Source organism: Talpa occidentalis, unplaced genomic scaffold, assembly GCF_014898055.3.
Source record: "Talpa occidentalis isolate TD23 unplaced genomic scaffold, MPIMG_talOcc4v2.1 talOcc4.7, whole genome shotgun sequence".
In the NCBI taxonomy this organism is placed as follows: Eukaryota; Metazoa; Chordata; class Mammalia; order Eulipotyphla; family Talpidae; genus Talpa; species Talpa occidentalis.
Window position 1 is genome coordinate 111,080,009 of NW_023605083.1, and position 22,917 is coordinate 111,102,925.

The following is a 22,917-nucleotide window of genomic DNA, read 5'->3' on the forward strand; positions in this document are numbered from 1 at the left end:
AAGTGACCACCAGATGGCAGACTTAAAGTCGAGGTGTAGTTGATAAGTGAAAGAAGACAATATGGTCGCTAATGAGTTCCTTGAAGATCACACCACCATTATCATCATCGTCGTCATCTCATGATCAGCACCTCCTTCATTGCCATCAAATCATAGTAAATAAACACCATGGGTATTATAGTTAATAAACTCTTGTGACTTTAGGAACCACCTTTTAAATGACCAAATTAGAGTCTCCTTTGAAGCACACTATAGGTACAACTGGGAACTGGGAACCTGATTTATGCTCTGAAGTCTGATGAACTCTGGACAGTTATTTTCTTATCTATTCTTTCCTTTTTTTTCTTTTTTCATGTGGAGCACAATTCAGTTCATTATAGTAGACTTTCAGAGGCCTACTAAGACTAGTTATAAAGCTGAGCCTGATTACCAAGATTGGGCAACTTTCCCACAGCTAACAGAGTAATTTGCCATAATGCCAAATCATAGAGCAGTTTCCAGAAGCTCAGAACTTGTTACTTCTTTTCTTCCCTAGAGAACCATAAAGTATGTAGGAAATATACAATGTTCTCAGGCTAGAGAGTTAGGAATGGGGAAAATGAAAGTAGGGGGTCCTTTAAGATTAAGGAGAAATCAATTGCTCAGTCAGAACCTATTTCCACAAGAAATATTTCAATAAATGACTTTTTAGATTATAATTAAAAATATATTAGAAATAGCAGTATTGAAATAAAAGGACATCTATTCATTAACCAGTTGTACATTAATTTTTGCACAAGGAAGAAGGCAGAGAGAAGTGAAAGGACAGGCCCCCTATAAATGGTATCACTCCTTCCACCAACCAATACTACACAAGTCCTCTTTATCCTAGAGTCAAAACCCAGCTTTGTCTTTACTCCAGTGTGTTGGCTGCTGAGACATTCTTACCATAGAAACTACACTGGGAGGTAACACTTCAGTTTCTTCTGGCACATCAAACTCATTGTTTCATCACAAGGAAAATTCAAACTGCTGACAACTTACTTGGAAATGTTATAGTTTTCACGGATCTTCACATGACAGAGAATGTTGGGCAACTTTTGGGTAACAAGAACTTTGATCTGATCCACAGAGCTACATAGCTTTAGGTAACCCAGATATAATCCAGGAGAGAGACGCTGATGGCTCCTTTTGTGATAGGCGAGAATATCCTGTAGGGTAAAAACAAAAGAAAACAAAAAATACCTTGATAATCTCAAAAGCTTTTCCTTTCTTAGGTCAACCATGTTATCTTAAGCTAAGAATTAGGTAAGAAACCTTCAATACCCCATGAATATTGGGGACATGTGGGTGATAGAGCTAGTCTTATCTTCCAAAGAATTAACTTCCAAGTAAGGTCATTAATTTACTATGATGCTTATTTTTCTCAGATTTCTGGGCCAGGGGTAGGTGTATAGTTTGTATTTGGGAATGGGCTGATGGTGACAGAGGCAGGTACTAAAGAAAATTAGAATTCATGATTTTTGTCTTTTGAGGGCTAATTGTTTAGCTGGGAAGGAAACAAATTTGCAAGTGTAAAAACTGATGAAGCAGTATGGGAAGACATTTCAGGGTAACTGGTATCAAGCCCATTTTAAATGACACTACTTAAAATAGAATCAACATTTTATAGTGAGGAAACAAAAGATTTGATGATCTTGAAAAAAATCAAACAAAAAAAGTCAGAGCAATAGATTTATTCACCTTATATTATTAACATTTACATTGTAATTATTCATTAATTCTGAGAATGGAGACTCAAGTATTCTACTTTTTTACTTAATTTTTTTGATTGATAGTTGAAATGATACTCATACTTGGTTTTCACAATGTGATCATGAAGATAATTTTTAGGAGACTATTGGAGGCCTTCATATATTCTTTCCTGGCATTAAAATTTTTGAAATATTTATTATTTATTTATTTATTTTATATATCTGTTTTTCTTTTTTTTTTTAATTTATTTATTTATACAAGCACCGGGTACAGTCAGAAGTGCAGGAGTGTGAGAGGATTCACCAGAGCCAGAGCGGGGAACAGAACAGGCAGACTGACGAAATACACTGCTGAGGGGAGCAGTGGGTGTGGCAGGAGAGGTCTGCGCACCATGTGGGACCCTCGCAGGTGGCCAGGGATGGAACCGGTGCTGCAGAGCTGCAGGCAGCTTCGCAGCCCAGCGTTCAACCACTGCGCCACCAGGGGAGGTCCTGAAATATTTTTAAAAAATAAGGACAATGAGGGCCTCCCTGGTGGCTCAAGGGGTTGAGCACCGCACTAGGGAGTGGTCAGCAGACTCTGCAGCACGAGTTTGATTCCTGGCCAGCCCGGGAGCAACCCACATGGTGCAGCAGACCTTTCCTGACTCACTCACTGCTCCCCTCAGCAGTGTACTTTTGTTAATCGGCCTGTTTTGTTCCCCGCTCTGACTCTGGTGAATCCTCTCAAGCCCCACTCCCAATCTCTGGCCTGTACCCCAGCTCTTGTATGCATAAATAAATAAATATTAAAAAAAATAAGGATCATGTTTATTTTATGTTCTTAAATTGTTAATTGATCTACCACTGCTAGACTCTCAATTGTCATTAGTTTTGTATGTGATTTGATGAACTGTGAATCTCATCTTCAACAGTTTTGTATTTTTTTTAAAAAAATTATCTTATAATAGATTTACACTGAATTTTCACTATATTCCACAAACAGAAGATGAAATTGTTGGTGCCATAGGGAGTGCCAACCTAGTTAAGCAAAGAGGTATATGTGAGCAGAGTTTTGTTTTGTATGTGGTCAGTTCTTGAGTGAACAATTTAGGTAGTGACTTTTGCTGCCCTATATGATTAGAGTAACTCAGACAATAAGTAATTGGAAGTACAGGACACTCTCCCCCATATCAAAAGGTAAGACTTTTAAAAAAAACATTTGGGCAATATAGGGGTGAAACAGTAAAGAGTGACATGTCAGCTAACTGAGTCCTACAGGCTAGATTTTAGCCTGATTTTCAAAGTGAGTAAAAAAGAGAGAATTGACTCTGGGATTAAATGTGGGGAAGGCAAAGAGGAGAAAAACATTTAAACTTGTACAAAATTCTATATGGAACCGAGGAGTATAAGGCCTTCCTTGACCACTCTACTTTGGAAGAGCGATCCTTCTGTAGAATTAGCCATCTGCGATGTCTGACATGTGCTAAAGCGTGATGTCTCCTCCGTTCCACCCTTTATCAACCATAGTGAGTTCGAGCACTATGGGAGACACTGTGGTTTCAGGTGAACATGGTGTGATCCCTTTTTTGAAGAGATCAAGAAAAACAGATGAGTCCACAAATGAACACAATATACTGAAACTATACTGAAATCAATTTTATAGTAGATGTCAAGTCGTACAGTAGAATGTAGACACTTAGATTGTATTTTTCTTCTATGTTCTTTTCCTGAACGAGACTATGAAATTAATAATGGGATTAAGTTTTTTTTTTGTTGTTGTTGCTTTATATCCTTTGTACCAAGGAAGGAATTTTTAGTAATATTAGAATATTATTAAGGCTGAGCTAATATCTTTTACCCTGTCTCTTCATGACAGATTATAGGTCAGTAGCTGGCTGGAAAAAAGTTCAGTCATGGTGAAATTTTGAGAAATGAACAGATAATCAAGGAGAGGGAAATGGTTAATGAGAGAGGAAAAAATGGAAGTATTTAGGTGAGCTGAATTTATGATATGCACCCTAAGGGTACTTGCTGTACAAGCAGATGTAGCTACAAACAAATCATTATTTTTGAGCAGTGATTGAGAACTAGCTAATTTTCTGAAGACCAGAAAAGGGCCAAAATGCTTATCTTGGAAATGGGAAGGGGAAAATCATGGGATGACATTAGTAATTAAAGACTGCCAACTTATTGATTTTGGGGGAAAATGAGAAAGAACCATTAAACAATCAATTTGCAGTCATCCAGGAAATCCCGAGGCACTAAATAGGAGGCAACATGGTTTTGTGAAGGGCAGGTCATACAGACAACTTTCATTTCTAAATATAAAAGAACAGGAACCACAAACAAGGAAGACATCTTCAGTGTAATGTTGCACTAGATAATCTGGGAAAAGTAGAGTCTTGACCACGTTTCTTTATGGGGCTGAATACTTGGGTTGAAGATTTGTCAATGATGGAGATGGTCTGAGAATAGTAGACATAGTGAGTGACAGCGCAATAGGGACTAGTCCTGAGGCCCAATCTGTTTAGCTTATTTATCAGTGTTCCAGACAAACAAATGAAAAATGTGTGTATCAAATTTGTGGGTTCCAAATTTGGTGTGGTTTTGAGTTTTTTGGAAAATGATAATAAAGCTCTGAATGACCCTATGCATTGGAAAAATAAGCCTATCATAATTAGGGTTGAAACTTAATAAGAAAATGTGCTCGTAAAGACCCAAACTCAAGAGTACAAATATAGGATGGGTATGAGTATGAGAGAAAAACATGTGGGTATCAGAACTGACCACAAATAGAATGTGAGTTAGGAACATACTGTGGTTGTGTAAAAAAATAACACCATTCTGGGATGGAGTTATTCATTTTTTCATTCAGTTTTTTAAAAGACAATTACAGAAAATCTACTGTTTATTTGCTTGCCTTTGCATCTCTGATATTAGTCAAAATGTTTTTGGAGCCTGAGAAATGCATGGGCAGAGAATGAAGCTGTCGCATTCTCCTAATCTGAGGTGTATGAGCAAGGCCTACACCAAATCAAATGCCTATGGGTTTATATATTGTCTGATTTGACCTCTAACCTGAATTTCTAGCTTTTGCTTCCATTATAGATCTTTGTGTCTTTTCAAGCAAAAATGCATTGTTTTTTGTCCTTTCCCATGTTTGCCCTAATTGCCCTTTTAAAATGTTTTCTTGCTCATTCATGAATTCACTCATTTTATTTAACACCAGCTACGTTCCAGGCATTGTCCTAGGATGTCAATGACATCAAGATGAGTAAGGCATGATTCTTCCCTTCGTGGAAAGCCCATTTCGGAGTGTGCTCTAATCGTGTGATGAAGACCTTGAGAAGGTTGTGTGAGATCCATTCTGGACTTAAGGAAGGGAGTGGACTTCTCCAACTTCTGCCTCATATCTTTACCATGCTCTCTATTTAATTCTCTCCATTCAATTTCCTCCCTCTCCCCACCCACACCTTTTTTCCTTTCCTGCCTCCTCCCACTTTTCTCTTTTTTTTTTTTTTTCCTTCCCTCCACCTGGTGAACTTAACTTACCCTTCATGGCTCAGCCAAATGTCACCTCTTCTACAACGCCTTCCCTGATATTTCCAGGTAGAATTAATAGCTGCTTTGTCTGTGTTTCCATAGTACGCTGTTTGTACTACTATCAGGCTCTGGTTTAATTCTGCCTTGTATTACCTTGATTTGTTTACAAGTCTGTCTCCCTTCCTTGACTGAACTCCTTGAGAGCAGGGATCTTGACTTATTCATTTGTTTTTCCTATAGCACACAGAAGAGTTCCTGGCACCTAGTTGGTGCTCAAAAAATGTTTATTAAATATGAAGTGAGAGGCCCAGAGGTAGTGGGGCTTGGGGCTGGACCTCTGGGAGAGAATATGTTTTGCTGGTGCAGTGAGTTGGGAGGGTACATCTAACTTTTCTCCATTGATTTGATAACCTAAGAGTTTGTTAGAGGAATGTAGATGCCTTTCCAATATGTATACACTTTTGTTTCATTGAATGGAAGCTGAATAGTCCTGGGATGGTAAAGTCCATAAAATGGTAGCCAGCGATCTTTGTGGACTCTGTATTATGTGGACTGCAAAGAAATTAAATTTTATGAATTATTTTCTAACTTTTAGAAGTAAGGCATTTTATCCCAAAACTCAAGATTTTCAACTTCTCTTTAAAAATTGGTAAATATGTCAATAGCAGGACCACTGTCTTCCACTGCAACTAGCTAAGGCTGAATAAGGGTGCATTTTAGGTGGTATAAGTGCTCTCCAGATTACTGTCATCTTATTATATCCATTTGTTTCTATATTGAGATATAATTCACATGGCATAAAATTCACCCTTTTAAGTGCAAAATTAAGTGGTTTTTTAGCATAGTCGCAATATTGTACACATATCATCACTACCTGATTCTAGACCATTTTGATCACTATATAACTGAACCTCCATGACTGACACTCATTAGCTGTCATTCCCTAATCCTTTTTCCCCCCTGACTCTGGACCCATTCATCTACTTCCTACATTTATGGATTTACTTATTATGCATATTTCATATTAATGGAATCATAATATGTGGCATTTTGTGTCTGACTTCTTTCACTTAGCAAGTTTTCAAGATTCATCCATGTGGTAGTATGGATCAGTATTTCATTTTTGACAGCTGAATACTATTCTATTACATGGAAATACCACATTTTGTTTATCCACTCATCAGCTGTTAGAATTTTTTGTTTCCATTGTTTGGCTATTATGAATAATTCTGCTATGACCATCAATGAACAAGTTTTTCCTGTACACACAATTGTTTCTTATTCCCAGCTCAATAAGCTCATTTCCATTAATCTTCCTATTCCTGCAGTTTTTGACTCCCATGTTAGAGGATGCTTGAGGTAGAAAGAGTAGGAGTAGGGTGGAGTAAAGCAGAAAAAGGGCAGAAGAAGTAGAAGGTTCTGGACATCTCAAGTATAAGAAGGAGACTCTGGGGGTGACAAGGAATGCTAAGGAGATGAGAATGAAAGCAGGGGCAGGTGATAAGCTTCACCACAGTTTCTCTAGGATCACACTTTAAGGACCCAAACAAAAGGAACTTAGTAGAATGGGAAGGGTAAGACTAGGTAGAAATAAAATGACTTGTACCCGACCTAGTTCCTGCTTTTTTTTTTTGGTATGACCTTGAAAGGTATTTTCCTAAAATCTGAAGCTTCATTTGTGAGCTGGACAAAAAAAAATTATCCACTCAAACTCTCAATGACATGCTCAATGGTATGACAAAGTGTTATAAAATCTAGTACAAAAAATCAAAATCAACAAGCAACTATAAACCAGAGACACACTACAGAGGGGGAGGAGGGAGTAGGATCAAAACAAGGGGGGTGGGAATTGTATGGGGACTATAGCCAAGATGAAAATGCATACATTGTGCAAAAATGAAAAATGATGTAAAAAATATATAAAATAAAATAAAAATGCTCTAAAAAATCTAGTACAAATGTGAGAGAGTAATTTTCAGAGAAAGTTTTCACCCATGAAGCATCCAGTTATTGGAGTGACCTCTAAAGATCCATGGTTGGAGTAACTCAGTACTTGAGAGGAGCTTCCCTAGTGGAAATATTCTCATTGTCAATTAGTTTGCTCAGAGGAACTCTTAATTTGTCCATAATAACTCTCTTTTCTTTCCCAGACAAGTGTGGAAAGGATTTCTCTCCTCCTCATAGATATATGAGAGAGGCCTGCTATAAAGGTCTCGATTTGAGAGGGTCAGGAATTTGAGTGGTTTAGACATTAGAGTTTCCCTGAGACCCTTGGGATTAGCTTAGTTACAGACCTAGATTTTGTTAAAGTCTTTATCTGTTTTGAAACCTCCTGGGTGAAGACCATTTGGATAGTTCTGAGTTGAGACATAATAAAAATCACTCAAATTTATTGAGCACTCATATGGTGCTACATATCTTATGCTTTATGTAATTACTCATTTAATCTTCATTAGAACCCTCTGAAGTAGTTTTTTAAGAGGCGGAAAATACCAGAGATAAGAAGGTAGATAATTTGCTCTAGATAGATAACTAGAAAAAGTGGACTCAGTCAGTATGATTCCAGAGTGTTGCCCCAGAAGATAGAAGTGATGTAGCAGAAAGAAACCCAGGCTTCTAATAAGGACTAGTGGGTCATCACTCTACTGACTCCAAGGAGAGACAGTGGTTTGTGGCTCGGCATTCTGGGAATTACCACACAGCTTTGGGCAACCACTAAGACCTATCTCTACTTTCATGTTGAGTTGATGTCAGATCTCAAATCTCTAGGAGAAAGTGGATACCAAACCTAGTCATTTTATTCCTCATTTCCTCTGCAGTGTAAGACCAGCATGGGAAGGAGGGGAGACAGATGAAGTCGGGGGGGAAAGGGAGAGTGGGGTGGGTTGGAATGACATCAAGCAGGAATGTGCCAGTCAGCGGGGGTAAATTTTCCACTTGGATCTGTGTGGAAACCTGATCTTGCCTCTATTTTTGGTCTCCTTCTCTAACAACCTTTCTCCAGATTGGAATTTTTCTGCACCTGTAACACATTTTTAATGTAATAAGTCTAGGAGAAACTAGGTATTATATCATGCTGGGGGCTGTGCTCTGTTTCTAGGAGTGAAGGTAGCCCAGACCCCCGTTTATCCCTATAGGGAATTAGTGTATTAGTCACCCTGTAAAAGCTCAATTTATTATGATTTTTAAATGTTTCTTTTAGCACTTGCTTATAAAAGGTGAAGAGGCAAGCCACGAACAGTATCTGTGTTTTCTGCCCCCACCTACACACACACCCCTATGTATTTCATATGAAATCAACTTCCAGAAAATCAAACCCAACAGTATTGGCTTTGAGCAATTAACTTATCTTTGTTATATTGCACTTAGTCCTGGTTTGTACCAGAGCAAGTAATGGAAGGGTGAAATTACTGTACTAGATATGCCTTAGAAGGGAATAAAGGTAAGTTGGTGGGCCGGTTGTCCGAGCTGTTTAGGATGATTATTATTAACCTGCTGGGGCCAAAGCTTGGATTTGGCATGTTTATGTGAGTCTGATCCCCTTTCCATTACTCTGGATTGGCTGTCTTGTGGATATATGTCATTGATAGCATAGGGCTCAAGTTAGATGATTTTGCCAGCTTTTCTACCTAATTGGGAGAGTTCTATAGGATTCATCCCCATGACTGGGTTTAAAACAAGATAAGAAGGAAGAAAGAAAGGAAACAGTTTGAAGCCCATGTTCACATAAGAACGAGTGAGAGCATATGGTGGCATAAAGAGAGTGCTGGACTTAAGAGGAAAAGATGCAACTTTATTTGTATCCAGTTCTGTCATCTCAACTAACAATCAGGTCTAAGCTGCTTAAATTTTGGATTTGGTGGCTATTTGGTGCTCAGGTGAAACTTTCATCCATTATTTGGGTGGATCTTCCATTCTTCACTCACTGAAATCCTAATTCTTGCCCTACAATGTGAGATAATGTAGCAGAAAGAAGTCTGCTTTCAATCAGGTGATCTGAGTTCAACTTTCAGCTCTGTTATTTTCTTTCTTTTTCTTTTTTTAAGATTTATTTATTTGTGTAAAACTGAGATGTAGGCTGGAGAGGCAGAGGGTGAGAGGATTCACCATAGACAGAGTGGATAGTAGAATGGGTGGATTGACTGAAATATTCTGCTAAGGGGAGCAGTGGGTGAGATAGGAGAGTTCTGCTGTGCCATATGTGGGTTAGCACCCTGGCTGGGTACTGAACTCGGGCCATAGCAGTGATAGTGCTGATACTTAACCCCCTATGCCACCGGGGAGGCCCTCAGCTTTGTTATTTTCTAGGTGTGTGCTCAGGGGCAAACCAAAGTTTGGTGGGGCCTGAAGCTAATAAAATTTTTGGTTCCTTCATTAAGGAAAAGAGTACAGAATTATGATTGCAAAATGTTAGGGTCTGTGCTAGGGTCTTGAATGGGACTTGCATAATTAAAGACCCAAATAATACTGAAACTTCACTAGATTCATCAAATCGGCCTTAGGGTGTGGCCATGTGACTTAATATCTTTGAAACTCAGTTATTTCATTTCTGTCCCAAGGAAGCATTGTAAGGAAAAAGCAAGAGTAAATATGTGTAGGAGTGGTTTTTGTTGAAAGTGTTTTATGCACACGTATGTAGTCTAGAAATGTTTCAGGTGTTGGATTAATGTTTTGATTATACTAACTGTTGAGCCTTACACAAACATTTGTCTCATGTTCCTCATTGGTTCATTGGTCAGAGCATTTTTCAGGATGCCCACTACATGTATTGCTTAATGAATCCTAGATATGGAGGATGATAATAAAAATAATTTTTCCAATGTGCAGAATGCAAGCAATGACATATTTCTGGACCCCCTCCATTCCATTATTGCTTATGTGAATAGATTTTGGTACATTTCACTGAAACCTCAATAAGTGTGTTTAGAACTTTAAATATATTAGGGTATTGGAAAGGCTACATACCTGGATGGTTATCAGCAAAATGTCTAAGGCTGTTGGTTCCTCAGGTGTTGATAGAGACTTCCTCTGACTTTGCAGCTTTGAGATCTGCATCCATTTGCCATTAAAAAATGAATAGAGCATCTCCACTTCTCTGATGGTGACTATGAGGATGTTTCCATGCCGGTCTTTAATGGGCTCATAGTAAACTCTTCCCAAGTTGTGTGTTCCAAGTAAATTCTAGAAACAAATAGATTCTGGTAGCTTAGATGATATTGTGCAAATTAAATAATCCAAATACACCAAAACACATTAAATAAGTATTGATGTTTCTGAGAAACTTTTTTTTTTTTTTAGCAGACTTAGACTATATGGCATCATAGAAATGTATTTAATAGGAACTCAAATAAAATGTCTTCACCCTAAGCTTACAAAGATTATAGCAAAAGGCACAGAATTATGTTTTTTAAGCAAGCTCAATATCTGTAAATACCTCTCACCCACATAGACACTCCAGCACATAAACCTCAGTGACCAGCACTTGAGGAGAATCCCAGATGTTTTAAAGAAAATGCCTGATATTTCAAGTATGCTACTTGTGGAGTTTTCAAGAGATCTATAGTCAGTTGGTATGAGGTGAGGTTGTTTAAAATGAAGAACTGAATGAACAATGTAGCACATTGTACAGGTCCCGAATGGCTGCACATTCCCTTCATGTTTCCATGCCAGTCTTTAATGGGCTCATAGTAAACTTCCCAAGTTGTGTGTTCAAAGTATTTTAATATGGAGATTGGCCTGGATTGATTTATCTGTATTTCAGAGGGTGTATTTTTTTAAAAATTGTTAAAATTGTTTGTAAACTAGGTCAATTGAGGCAGACAATACTTTTAGAATGATAAGTAGGGAAGGCTGCCACATTAAATGTGGAGGGGCTGGTAGGTGTTATGAAAATAAACAGTTTCACAAATATGTAGCATTTGAAGACTTCTAATACAGAGCACTGGGTGAATAGGATAAAATTTTCTTTTACTTTGAATATTTATGACTTTTTAAAATTATAAATCATCTCAGAGCTCCTTGCTGTCATTTTTGTGAGTTCACATAAATGCTGATGAGATAAACTGTTAACAGAACAACAAGAGTAGAACTGGAATTTGTAAAAGTGACAAGTATGACCTAAAAATGAATGAGCCGGTTGGCCAATAGCCACATCTACAAAAATACTGGAATGTTCCCTCATAGGTAGGGACTGTGTCTAAAATCTTCAAGTTTTTTTCACTAGAATGTGACACACAAGTAAGAAATTTCATAATTATTGACATAAAAAATTGTGACGGGATTTATTATTTTAAAAGTGGCCTAATAGATCAGTCCTTTTCAGTAATTAACTTCTAAGTCACAGAGAAGTAATAGGGAAAGCTTTTCATCCAGCCACTTTGTGTTAGTACAAAACCATCGTTTTATAAAGGATGTTTCCTGCAAGGTAATACTGATCAATAAGCAGTAGTGTGCTGGTAAACTGACAATCAAAAAAAAAAAAAAAAAAGAAAGAAAGAAAAGAGAAATCCCCTGATTTATATAGCATATGCCCATTTCTGTGGTGTAAACACTCTAAATGTAGCTTTTTTCAAGCTACAAGAGTTTGACAACAGGCTTTCAAAATTCCTGAGTATTTAGCACTTGACTCTCCTGAGCCAGAGTAACTTGGCTCCAGCACACGACTGCCTCCAGCACGCTGCCTTTACTTATATTGGTATTGAGTTTCAGTGTTGGCTGCCATTCATTAACTCTTCAAATTCTGGAAAATTATTCTCTCCAGCCCTGAGTTTCATCATCTAAATAAAAAGTTTTTAAAATTCACATAACCCTTTTACTAATCTTTACCTCATGGAATGTTTGGGTGATTAATTTAAGCAATACATAAGAAAGGGTTTGATTTTTTTTCTCATTGGAATTCTCTAAACAACTTAATTTTTTCATATTTTTTAAATTTATATTTATTTTACATCATTGTTCATTCTTAAACAATGTTTGGTTCCCCTCTCCCCCGGGTGTAGTCCCCATAGAATTCCCTTCCCCAATTCATCCATGCACCATCACCTCAGTCCCCTGTGCTTCTCCCACCCTCCCTCCGATCCCTCTTCCTCCTCCTCCCCTGCGGGATAACTCTGGTTTATAATTGTCTGTTTGTTTTTGTTTTGTTGTGTTTCGTAGTGCTATTACTTTTTTCTCCTGATGTCTTATTGAGTTCCCCTATATTCCTCCTACAAGTGAAACCAAAAGCGTTTTGTAAACTCTCAAGCTTGGTAGGGTCTGGACTTTCTTAATGCTATAACTGGAATCCCATCCTAGATTACATTTACTCATTTTTAAGACTCAGCCTAAGTTTCTCTGGGAACACTTTCCTGCCTGTCTTAGGTAGAATATACCTCCATCTTTTTGTTCCCTACTGCTTCCTGTACAAGCATTCTCTCCTAGCAGGTCTCTGGCCTTCCTGCATATATTGATATACATGTCAGGAGATCATGATTGTGTCATTTCTGTGTCTCTGAATTCCTTGTACAGTGCCTGGCATGTAGAAAGAGCTCAACACTTGTGGCTGACTGAATTAGCATAAGACACTGGAAGCTGTTTTACTTTGGATCAAAACTGGTGGGTAGACATTGACTAAGGTTGTCATTTTATTTCAGCAGAGTTATTACAGAGTTGTAAGTGCTTCATTGTCAGCTTTGGATATGTTTATTAATGGGTTAAACAAGGAAGCACTGAAAGTCTTCCTGAAATTATTCATTGACATCAAATTGGGTTGGATAGCTAGCTCCAGGGAGAGCCCAATTTGAAAGCAGACTATCCTTGTAAAGATAAATTGCAACCGTGCTTCAAGGGGGCAAATTCAGGAAAAGCAGATCATGTTAATACCTGTCATGCTATGCAATCAAAGTTAGGAGATCTGGAATCCCTGATGATTCCACAAGGTAAAGAGAAATAAAGGCCACCTGATGACTAACAGGAAGTACAGCTAGATAATAACCAGAACAAATTGAAGGGAATGTCAATAAGCCCTAGAGAGACACAATATTTAGAGCCCTTTATTCAGTTTGGGGTGATATGAAAAGTAGAAGGAAATCTAAGGTAGACATAGGAAGTCTAGAAAAAGAAGTGTACAATTTTGGGAAAGCCTTTTCTCCCCCTTGAAAAATGAAAAATATCTAGTACTCATAAATTGTTACCCTCCTCTTGTCCCTAAGAGTCATATCTAAAAGCTATGGAGGTATGATCCAGCAATTCCACTCCTAGGTATTTACCCAAAGGACACAGAAACATCAATTCCAAAGAACACCTGCACCCCTATGTTTATAGCAGCACTGTTTACAATAGCTAAGCTTTGGAAACAACCCAAATGCCCAAAAATAGATGACTGGATCAAGAAGATGTGGTACATATATACCATGGAATATTACTCAGCATTCAAAAAAGATAAACACATGCAATTTGCAGCAACATGGATGGCGCTGGAAGGGATCATGCTCAGCGAAATAAGCCAAAAAGAAAAAGAAAAATACCGGATGGTCTCACTCATAGCAGGAATCTAGAAAACTTAAATAAGGGACCAGGAAAATGAATAACTATAAGAAAGTGAAAATCAAAATCAACAAAAAACTATGAACCAGAGACACTTTTTTGGGGGGCAGGGGCGGGAGGGGAGGGATTGGGGTCAGAATGGGGGGGCTGCAATTGTATGGGGAATATAACAATAAAATTTATTATTAAAAAAAAAAACCAAAAAAAAAAAAATAAAAGCTATGGAGGAAGATTGTTTAATGTAAACACTTTTATAGTATTAGATTATCATAGAATTTTGAGCGTTAGCAATTGGACACCTCTCAGTGTAAGAGCAATGTGAGCCTCTGCTTCTGTGGCCTCCTTTTCCTGAGAAAAGGAAAAACAACATGGGGTCTTGGCTCCTTTAAGACTTTCTCATCCTAACTATTTCATCCAAATGCTGGAAGGTACTTGTCTTTCCTTCTGCCTATGTAACATTAATTAACAAATTATTATTAAGCTTTGTGAGCAATATTATTAATTGATATTTGCCACTTAATATTTACCCTCTTCCAAATAAAATTTAAGGCAACTTCTAGATAGGTTCCAAATGATACAGAATAGACTTCTTATTTTTCTATAATGTGGACAGTTTCTTTTGTTTAAATTTTATAAGTGGACATACAATAAGACAATGAAATATTGGAAAGAGTGTGGGCTGTGGAGTTATATTAATGTGGATTTGTATACTGACTCTGATACTTCTATTTGTATTCCTATAGGGCAAGTTATTTGACCTTTCTAGGCCTCAGTGTTATCTGTTAAATGACTATTAGTAATGTCTTCTTATTAGGCTGTAGTGAGATTATATGGGATATAGTTTATAAAGCACAAAGCACAGTATCTGGCATCCAGTCTGTGAAATAAATGAAAAGTGTTTCATGATTATTATTTATTGTGTATTAAAGGATTTTACTACAGAGCAGAAACTGGAAAACAAGATGCACAGTGGTTGCACAGTGGCCGATAAAGCACTGTGATAAAGGGGTCAGTAAGTGTTACGGAAACCAAAGAGGGATAGAAAGACGGTGATGGAAACCTTTGTGTGCCATGATTAATGTTTGAGACACTCTTGAAAGGTGTGAGTCAGGGAATGACATGGTCAGAATCTTTTGGCTTGGCCACTCTGGTAGAAATGTGGAGAATGAATTGGAGGATGTTAAGATTGGAGCAGGAGGACGACTTTGGAGATTTTGACATAACTAAACTAATGAGGCAGTGGTAGTGAGGCTGGAAAAGGAGAGTAAAATGGACTATGTTGGAGGTAAATAAGCAGAATTTATGTATAGCTGATGCCAATCTACATAGAATGCATTTTTCACTTTCCTTAGAAGATTATAAAAAATGTTAGATTAATATTGAGACCTAAAATATGAAGTAGGTATCAATTTCTCCAAATTTCTTCTTCTTCTTTTGGAAAGTTTTTTCTCTACATTGTGCTCCTCACTCCCCAAAGGTGGTGTCAATATTTTCATTCTAAAGATCAGCAAATAATTTGGACAATAGATCCTACAAAAAAAAAGATAAAGTAACACCTATTATTGAAGCAGGCAAACAGAAATGTGAAAGCTGGAAGGGAATGCAGAAAGCGTTCTGGTCTTTGATGGGCACTGTAAAGGTAACTATTGGGACTATGAGGTTCTGGTCACCAGGCAAGATTGGACCACTATCCAGGTTGCAACCATGGAATGACGTACAGTTCTGTGATCCCTATACCTATGGTTAGAAAGCATACCTGCAAATATGATTTTTGGGATGCAGGGATTGGATGAACAAATGCATTTATTTATCCAGCCAACCAGTATTTACTGAGGTTCTGCCACATGCCAGGCAAGGGAGATGTAGTAGCTACCAAGATGTATACATTCCTGCAATGTGGGAACTCACAGTCCAAGCAAGTCAATAAACAAATGATGATACAAATAATTAGTTAATGGGATTGTCACCTCCATTCATAATGAAGAATAAAAGTTGCTATGAGGAGGAGAAAAACTAAAGCTTCTACCTGGAGGATGTGTAGGAATTAGAAAGGGAAAGAAGAAGAAGAAGAGGAGAATTCTAAGCAATATAAACAGCATGTGAGCTAGCAAAAGAGACTCAAAAGGACAGGCTAGGAAGCTGGAAGACAATCTGCAAAGTGTGGAATCATGGAAGTCAGGGGATGTGTCAGTTTGAAAGGGAGAGTGGGACCAGTTACCAAACACTGCTGAAATGTCAAGTGCAAAGGAGATTTAAAAGTGTCTGTTGGAACTCTCCTGCACTGCTGGTGGGAGTGCCAAATGGTCTCATCACTATGGAAAGCTGTATGGAGATTCCTCAACCTACTAAAAATAGAGCTTCCATATGATCCAGCAATTCCACTCCTAGGTATTTACCCAAAGGACACAGAAACATTAATTCAAAAGGGCACCTGCACCCCTATGTTTATAGCAGCACTATTGACAATAGCTAAGCTATGGAAACAACCCAAATGCCTCAAATAGATGATTTGATCAAGAAGATGTGGCATATATACACAATGGAATATTACTCAGCATTCAAAAAAGATACTCATGCAATTTGCAGCAACATGGGTGGAGTTGGAAGGGATCATATTCAGCAAAATAAGCCAGAAAGAAAAAGAAAAATACTGGATGGTCTCACTCATAGCAGGAATTTAGAAAACCTAAACAAGGGACCAGGAAAAAGACAAATTATAATAAAGAAAAAATCAAAATCACCAAGCAACTATAAACCAGAGACACACTATGGGGGCGGGGAGAGGAGAAGAGGGATTAAGGTCAAAATAAAGGGGGTGGGAATTGTATGGGGAATATAAACAAAATGAAAATGTATACATTGTGCAAAAATGAAAAAATAATGTAAGAATTATATAAAATATATTAAAAAATAAAAACAAAAAAATAGATTAAAAAAACGAAAGTGTTGGATTTAATGAAACTGAATTCTTGGTGAGGTTAGATTCAGGTTTTATAGAACCTGAGTCATATAGTTTTGGAACCCTCTATAAGACAAGAATACAAAACTACAACTAGAGAAGTTACTTGTAAAAGCAACTATTTAGAATGAGAAAGGAAATCCCCTCCCACCCCCAAAACTGGAGTATTTGGAATTCGGGTTCCCTACCCCCCTGAGATTTCTTAAGATAATTTATCAGAAATGTTTTTTGATTGTAGCACTCTTTACCTTCTCACCTAAAATATTGTATGGCTCCCACACTTTGGGAGCTCATGCAAGGTGGGGGGTCCCTGAAACTCAATGTTCATGAAGATCACTTGCCTTTCATTACTGGTGATGGTTTTATGCAGTGCAGTTTTGTAAGTGTGCTAGTAGCAAAAACAAGGGCTAAGGCAGAGAACTAAATGAGAATTGAGGAACTAAATGGAGAAGGAGAATGTGGACAACTCTTACAAGAAATGTGGGTGTAAGGAAGAGAAGAGAGTTTTGTAACTGAAGGGGCATGTGGGATTGAAGAAGGGATTTGAAGAAGGTTACACTGGAGAGACTTCAGAATGTTTAAATATAAGGAAGGAAGAATTGGGGTGGAGAGCACATATGAAGGGGTGAGCCTTTGGTAGACGTAAGGCTATTGGAAAAGGAGGAAAGAGAAGGTAGAGTCAAAGCAAGGTTTTTAAATTTGTGGGTGGAAAAATAATCAATTCCCATTTATTTTCTTAATGAATTTTACAGTGACATCATCCCCTGATGTGGGGGAGAAAAAGGAATGTGGGAGAATGGAGAGGCCTTAAATAGTTGCCTTACAGAGAATTTCGTAGAGAAATGAAATGGGACCACTAGGTAACATTATATGTGGGAATTGTAGGCATGGGTTTAACATAAAACCAGTCAGCTGCCTTTTGTAATTTTTCTGCAGCAAAGTGCAACTACTCCAGTGTAGATGTGTTAGATTCATCTGGTCTTAGGGTTTTTCCAAATAAATAATATGGAGAGAGACAGTGGCCAGAAATCTAGCCATTTTTCAAAGGAGTTATTATGACAGGCCAAAAAATCTAAGCATTATGAAAAGTGGGGGGATAAGCTCATTTGGGACTGAGAAAATCCAAGAACTATTGTAAAGGGAATAGTCGAGGAGGGAAATACTGACCACAATGTCTTTCCTCAAGCCCCTCAGCATTGAGTTGCACTGGGTTGTGACAACTTGATCATTTTCATCTTACTGGTGTCAAATGAGTATTCTAGGAAGCTTCCAATTATCATATAATAAAGAGTCCCACTAAAGTCTTTAAGGTTGTGCAGTCAGTGATCCAAGCATGTCTGGGCTATAAGATGGGCTATAAGATGGGAGGGTCCATTAAGAAGCCTGAGTCCCTCAGTAAAGAAATTGACTGAGGGATCAAGGAATTTCCTGGGAATTAAATTTAAAGAAAGAACAGTTGAGGTACAGAACTTGGTCCAACTTAAAGTAGTCAGTGATGAAAAGAAGGGGCACTTTGAATTCAGGAACATCATCACAGCTCAGCTCCAAGAACTTCTTGAGTTGAGGGAGAAGATTCTGTATTCAGGAAGAGTTGAAAGGGAGAGCTCGGTTTGCTAAAATCTCTGAAGATGTTGAAGTAAACTGCCTGTGCACTGGAGCACAGTACAAAAGGAGTAAGACTTTTAAGAGTTAATTATAATAGCAATACAATAATTATTATTGCAGGGAGTTGAATTGTTATTGTATGGGTCAAGAAATGAAGTTCCTCTAATTGTAGGTAGTGATGAAACCATAGAATTTTTTGTTGTTGTTACTATAACCTTATTTTTATGCCTTGATTGGTATGACTTGACCAAACAGAGATCACATAGAGTCCAATTATGTGTATTTCTGGGGATGAGCAACTGACAGCGTTGTAGGTATACAGCCATCACTAATTGAAGTTCAGTGATCTCTTAAAGCCTCAGTTCCATGTAACTAAGAACCACAGATTCAGTTAATACCAAAAAACAATGAATGGAAAACCCAGAAGAGCTTGGTAAGAGTTCAATGTCATTTCTACAAGGAGCTCTGTAACCTATAAAGCTTCTTATAGGGTTTTTAGATCTGATCTGATGGACTATGGGAGGATGAATGCATTCAAGATTAAAGATAAGATTTTAAACTTTTTTTCAGGGTAAGCAAAAATGTATGCAATTGCCTGTGCTTTACTAAAAGCATTAAGCCAAGAAACTTCCAAATACCCTAGGGTCTCTCTCTATGTCCTTACATTCTTAGCTACACAGGGCACCAGAGCAGCAAGAGTTCTTAAAGTGATTGGGTCAACTCTTATTTTCCAAGTAATGAAACTGAGGCCCAGAAAGGAGAAATGGGCTGACTGATTAATATCAAATATGGAATAAGTCTCTTCACTCCTTGTTTAGGGGTCACTCCTCGACTCTTAAGGAAACTGCCAAAAGCACAATTCTCTTGTGAGCAGTTGTGCAACTCACACTGTCCAGGAAGCATTTATATGCTTAGGGATCTGAAAGAGGAAGGAAACTACCCCCCCTTTTTTTTTCCACGTGGGGCTGGTAACTGAATTGATCAAGTTTTTCTAAAATTTCCTTGGGGGTCTGGGTTGAAACCTGGCCCTCACCTGTAGCTGGGCTGTTGCTGCGAGCATCTTCTGCCGAGTTTGCAGTACTGTGGATGAAGACATGGAGATAGGTACACTTTGCCTCAACCACCTTATATCTTCCCACATACAAGACAGCTGCAAAAGAAGTCACGCGGTCATATCAGCGTCCAAGCCAGTACATGATTTAGGTTGTGGCATCAAAGCAAAGCAGGGAGAAGGAAACCTGACCCCTGATGTTTGTTCTCCAGTCCATTTTCAGATACACACGAAACAACTTTTTGATCTCCGTCCAATTGGAAAAAGATCTGAATGCTAATGAAACAGTCAGATCCACATTTTAGTCTTTGCCAAATGATCCCATAACTCAGAATAGTGGAGACACAATCTGACAGGATGCAAGCTTCTTTGCTTTGAAAATGTAGTGTAGACACTACGTTGGCGGTTTTTAATGACAGAAGGCATATCAGGCCTGAAAGAGACCTTTGAGATAATTTATGCCCACCCCAATACTTTGATCACTGGAGATCCCTCAACTAAGGTTTCAGAGATTTATGTACAGTAACATTGGTGCAAAGTGGGGAAAAATTAAATCCGAACCCAGTATACCTTTGTGAACCACAGAAAATCTTGTGTAATGGAACTGGTATGAGAGTCATCTATTTCAACAATCGGTATTTGATCTTCATTGGTGACTAACATATTGTCTTTGTAATAAAATATAACAGCTATGTAGAGTCCCCTAAAAAGAAAAAGTAAAAGAAAAATTGTCCTCAACCATCTCTTCTATCCAGCCAGAATTATAGCAAAAAAATTTCAACATGATAAAAGATAATTTAAGATATATTATGAGCATAGTCTTGCTGTCACAAGTTCACTGGCTAGAACTCAGAGAAATTACTATCTTTCCCAAATAATCAGGAGAAGAGTGCAATTCATATTTTTTCAATAACAAAGAGAAACTTCTATTCAAATTTCTATTCAAAACCAGTTGGTCCCTGAGGAGTTCAGGCTTCCCCATAAATGACACAGAACCCACCGTTTTAAGGTTTTCACAAACTTGTTTGAGGAATGGAATAGGTGTTTCAGACTCCTGGAGACTGACTGCTTGCGGCCAGTGGTTTGTAATTTTGAACTTTCTGGAACACAGCAAAAAAGACAGTGTAAATTCTATTGGTACAACACTCCCAATATCTTCTCCCCACCCTCCTTCCTTCCAGTCTCTTGTCCTCTCAGGGTCAGTTATATTCAGTTTCATTTACGTATTCAGCTGATCATTCCCACAAGAAGTTCCTATATCTGAAGTGCTGGCAGTTAACTTAATGAATATTCAATTCCTTCAAAATTTTGAAGATGAATAATATTGATAACAAGAGGAAATCTCTTGGGTGTTTTATTTGTACTTTCTAGATAAGTGATTTGTTGTAAGATGAGATAAAAAGAAATGGAATCAACTCCTTGCTCCTCTACTCCTATTATCTTTTAACATTTACACACTTCTCAGTGCTGGCCAAACTCTTCTTATTAGTCTGTGTATTCCACTAAGTTTTTTTTTTTTCATTAAAAAATGAATAGATGTATTATACAAAGTCTGGAGAATAGAAAAGAATAAACCCCCACCCATATTCTCTTGCCACTTTCACACACTGCTAGTACCTTGTGACAATTTTTTCCCACTATATATATATTGGCTTGCAAAAATAGTTGTAAGCAAGTGTTGGCTATCATTCAGAAGAAGAAACTGAGACTGAGAAATTATTATGGATTGCCCAAGAGAACCAAAAGTCAGTATCTGGAAAACCTGTGACATTCATCCACTGGACAAATAAATATTGGGGCACTACTATGTGCAAGGCTCTGTAGCTACAGTGGTGAGCAAATCACCCTCTGCTTCTATTAAAACCTGGAGGTCTCACTGATAAAAGCAGTGGACTTCCTAAAATGTCGTTGTAAACTGTGCTCCACAGAGCCGAACAACATGATCACTGATTTAAACTTTCATCTTGTATGTAAGGAAGGGAAACTGAGGTTGTTGCAATCATCACCAAACTCATGTTGCTGGGGAAGAGAACATGGCCTGTATCACAGCCACTAGGTGCAGAAACCCGAGGTCCAGTGTGACTCTGTGTGATTCTATAAAGGCAGTTGGGAATGAGCTGACTAAAGCAAGCCTATGTGCCAGCTCCAAATTGTGCTAGTAATGGTTATTCCTGGCAAAACAAAGAAAAAGCACATTTTTTTCTGACTTGAACATGAATTTGGCTAATCATAACCTGCTTCAAAATGATGCTGCTGGGATTTCCGGTTAAAGGCAGCATATTGAACATATTCATCACATACCACTCTCCCAATACCTCACTGAAACCAGAATACACTAGTTAAGAAAAAAATGAAATTAAATAGATCTATGAGACAAAGAGATGGGAAAGGGGACAAAAGAAAGTGAATTTTGGTAGCTGGAAAGCAGATGGACAGATGGATTTAGCAGACATGAGAAAGATGAATCCTAAGCCAGCAGTGGAGAAAGCTGAGAAGTAACCTGATTCACCCCATGGGTGTCTTATACTACTGATGTAGGGGGTGAATATGGAGCTGAAATTGGGGGAACTTGTTGTTTGTTTAAAAAGCAACTGAACTTCTAGATCTTCACATCTACCTTGCATCGTTGGACAAATATTCCTTCCCCACTGTAGGAGAAAAGGAATGGCTTATTCTCTGAAAAGTATAAAAACAGAGGTCTCTAGAGTGGGAGACACAGAGTGAAGTTATGAACACAGGAGGAGGGTGGTACTATATTCAAAACAGGTAGATTAAATGAAAGTTTCCCATATGGAATGATTCCCCCTTGGGTTCTCAGAACAATAGTACTCAAGTATATACTGTCCTGACAGGACACTGGAAGAAAAGTGTCTGGAGACTCTGAACAGCCTAAAGAATCTGAGATTGACTATCAGTTTCTTAAAGAAAAGCTCATGCTAATCACTCTGCAGTAAAACCTATAAATAAAGAGCCTATCCATGTTCCAATCTCTTCAATCTGAGGAGATAACCAAGGATCACCAGGTGGTTGTGAGAAATGTCTAAAGAAAGATTTAAAAGACAAATAAATGAAAGAGCAATTTAGATGGCAAATTATGCTGAGAAAAGAAAATATAAAATTAAGCAAAGCTTATCATTAATAGCCCAAGAAATAAGAAAAGTCATTGCTCCTTGTAAAAAGGATAAGAGTCTACAAAAGAAACATTCAGAGCACAAAAGAGAACACAGGAAATAAAAAAAAAAATTGTTATTCAAAAACTGAAAAACTCAGTAGAAGACCTAGAAAATAAAGTGGGGGATATCTCCAAGAAAGTAGAGCAAAAAGAACATGGAAATGGAAAGTAGGAGAGGGGATAAAAGAAAAATAAAGTTAAAGGGTTAGTCTGGGAGGTTCAATATGGAATAGCAAGAGTTCTCATAAGAGAGCACAGAGGAAAAAGATGAGAAGAAATAGTTAAAGAAATAATTTAAGAAAATAGCCCATAATTCAAGGATATAAGTGTCCATATTGAGACAGCTTTC

The 22,917-nt window shown here is 37.8% G+C and overlaps 1 protein-coding gene across 1 annotated transcript in view; it reads right to left on the bottom strand.

Annotated features, from left to right (window-relative positions):
- ANKFN1 (ankyrin repeat and fibronectin type III domain containing 1) overlaps positions 1-22,917 on the bottom strand; it is a 577,395-nt gene that overhangs the window by 34,582 nt on the left and 519,896 nt on the right. The window contains exons 17-21 of the mRNA XM_054689196.1: positions 20,397-20,496; positions 19,967-20,099; positions 19,379-19,495; positions 10,224-10,439; positions 1,024-1,190 (exon numbers count right to left, since the gene is read on the bottom strand). Of these exons, the coding sequence (XP_054545171.1) occupies positions 1,024-1,190; positions 10,224-10,439; positions 19,379-19,495; positions 19,967-20,099; positions 20,397-20,496 (733 nt within the window). The remainder of the gene's footprint in view (positions 1-1,023; positions 1,191-10,223; positions 10,440-19,378; positions 19,496-19,966; positions 20,100-20,396; positions 20,497-22,917) is intronic.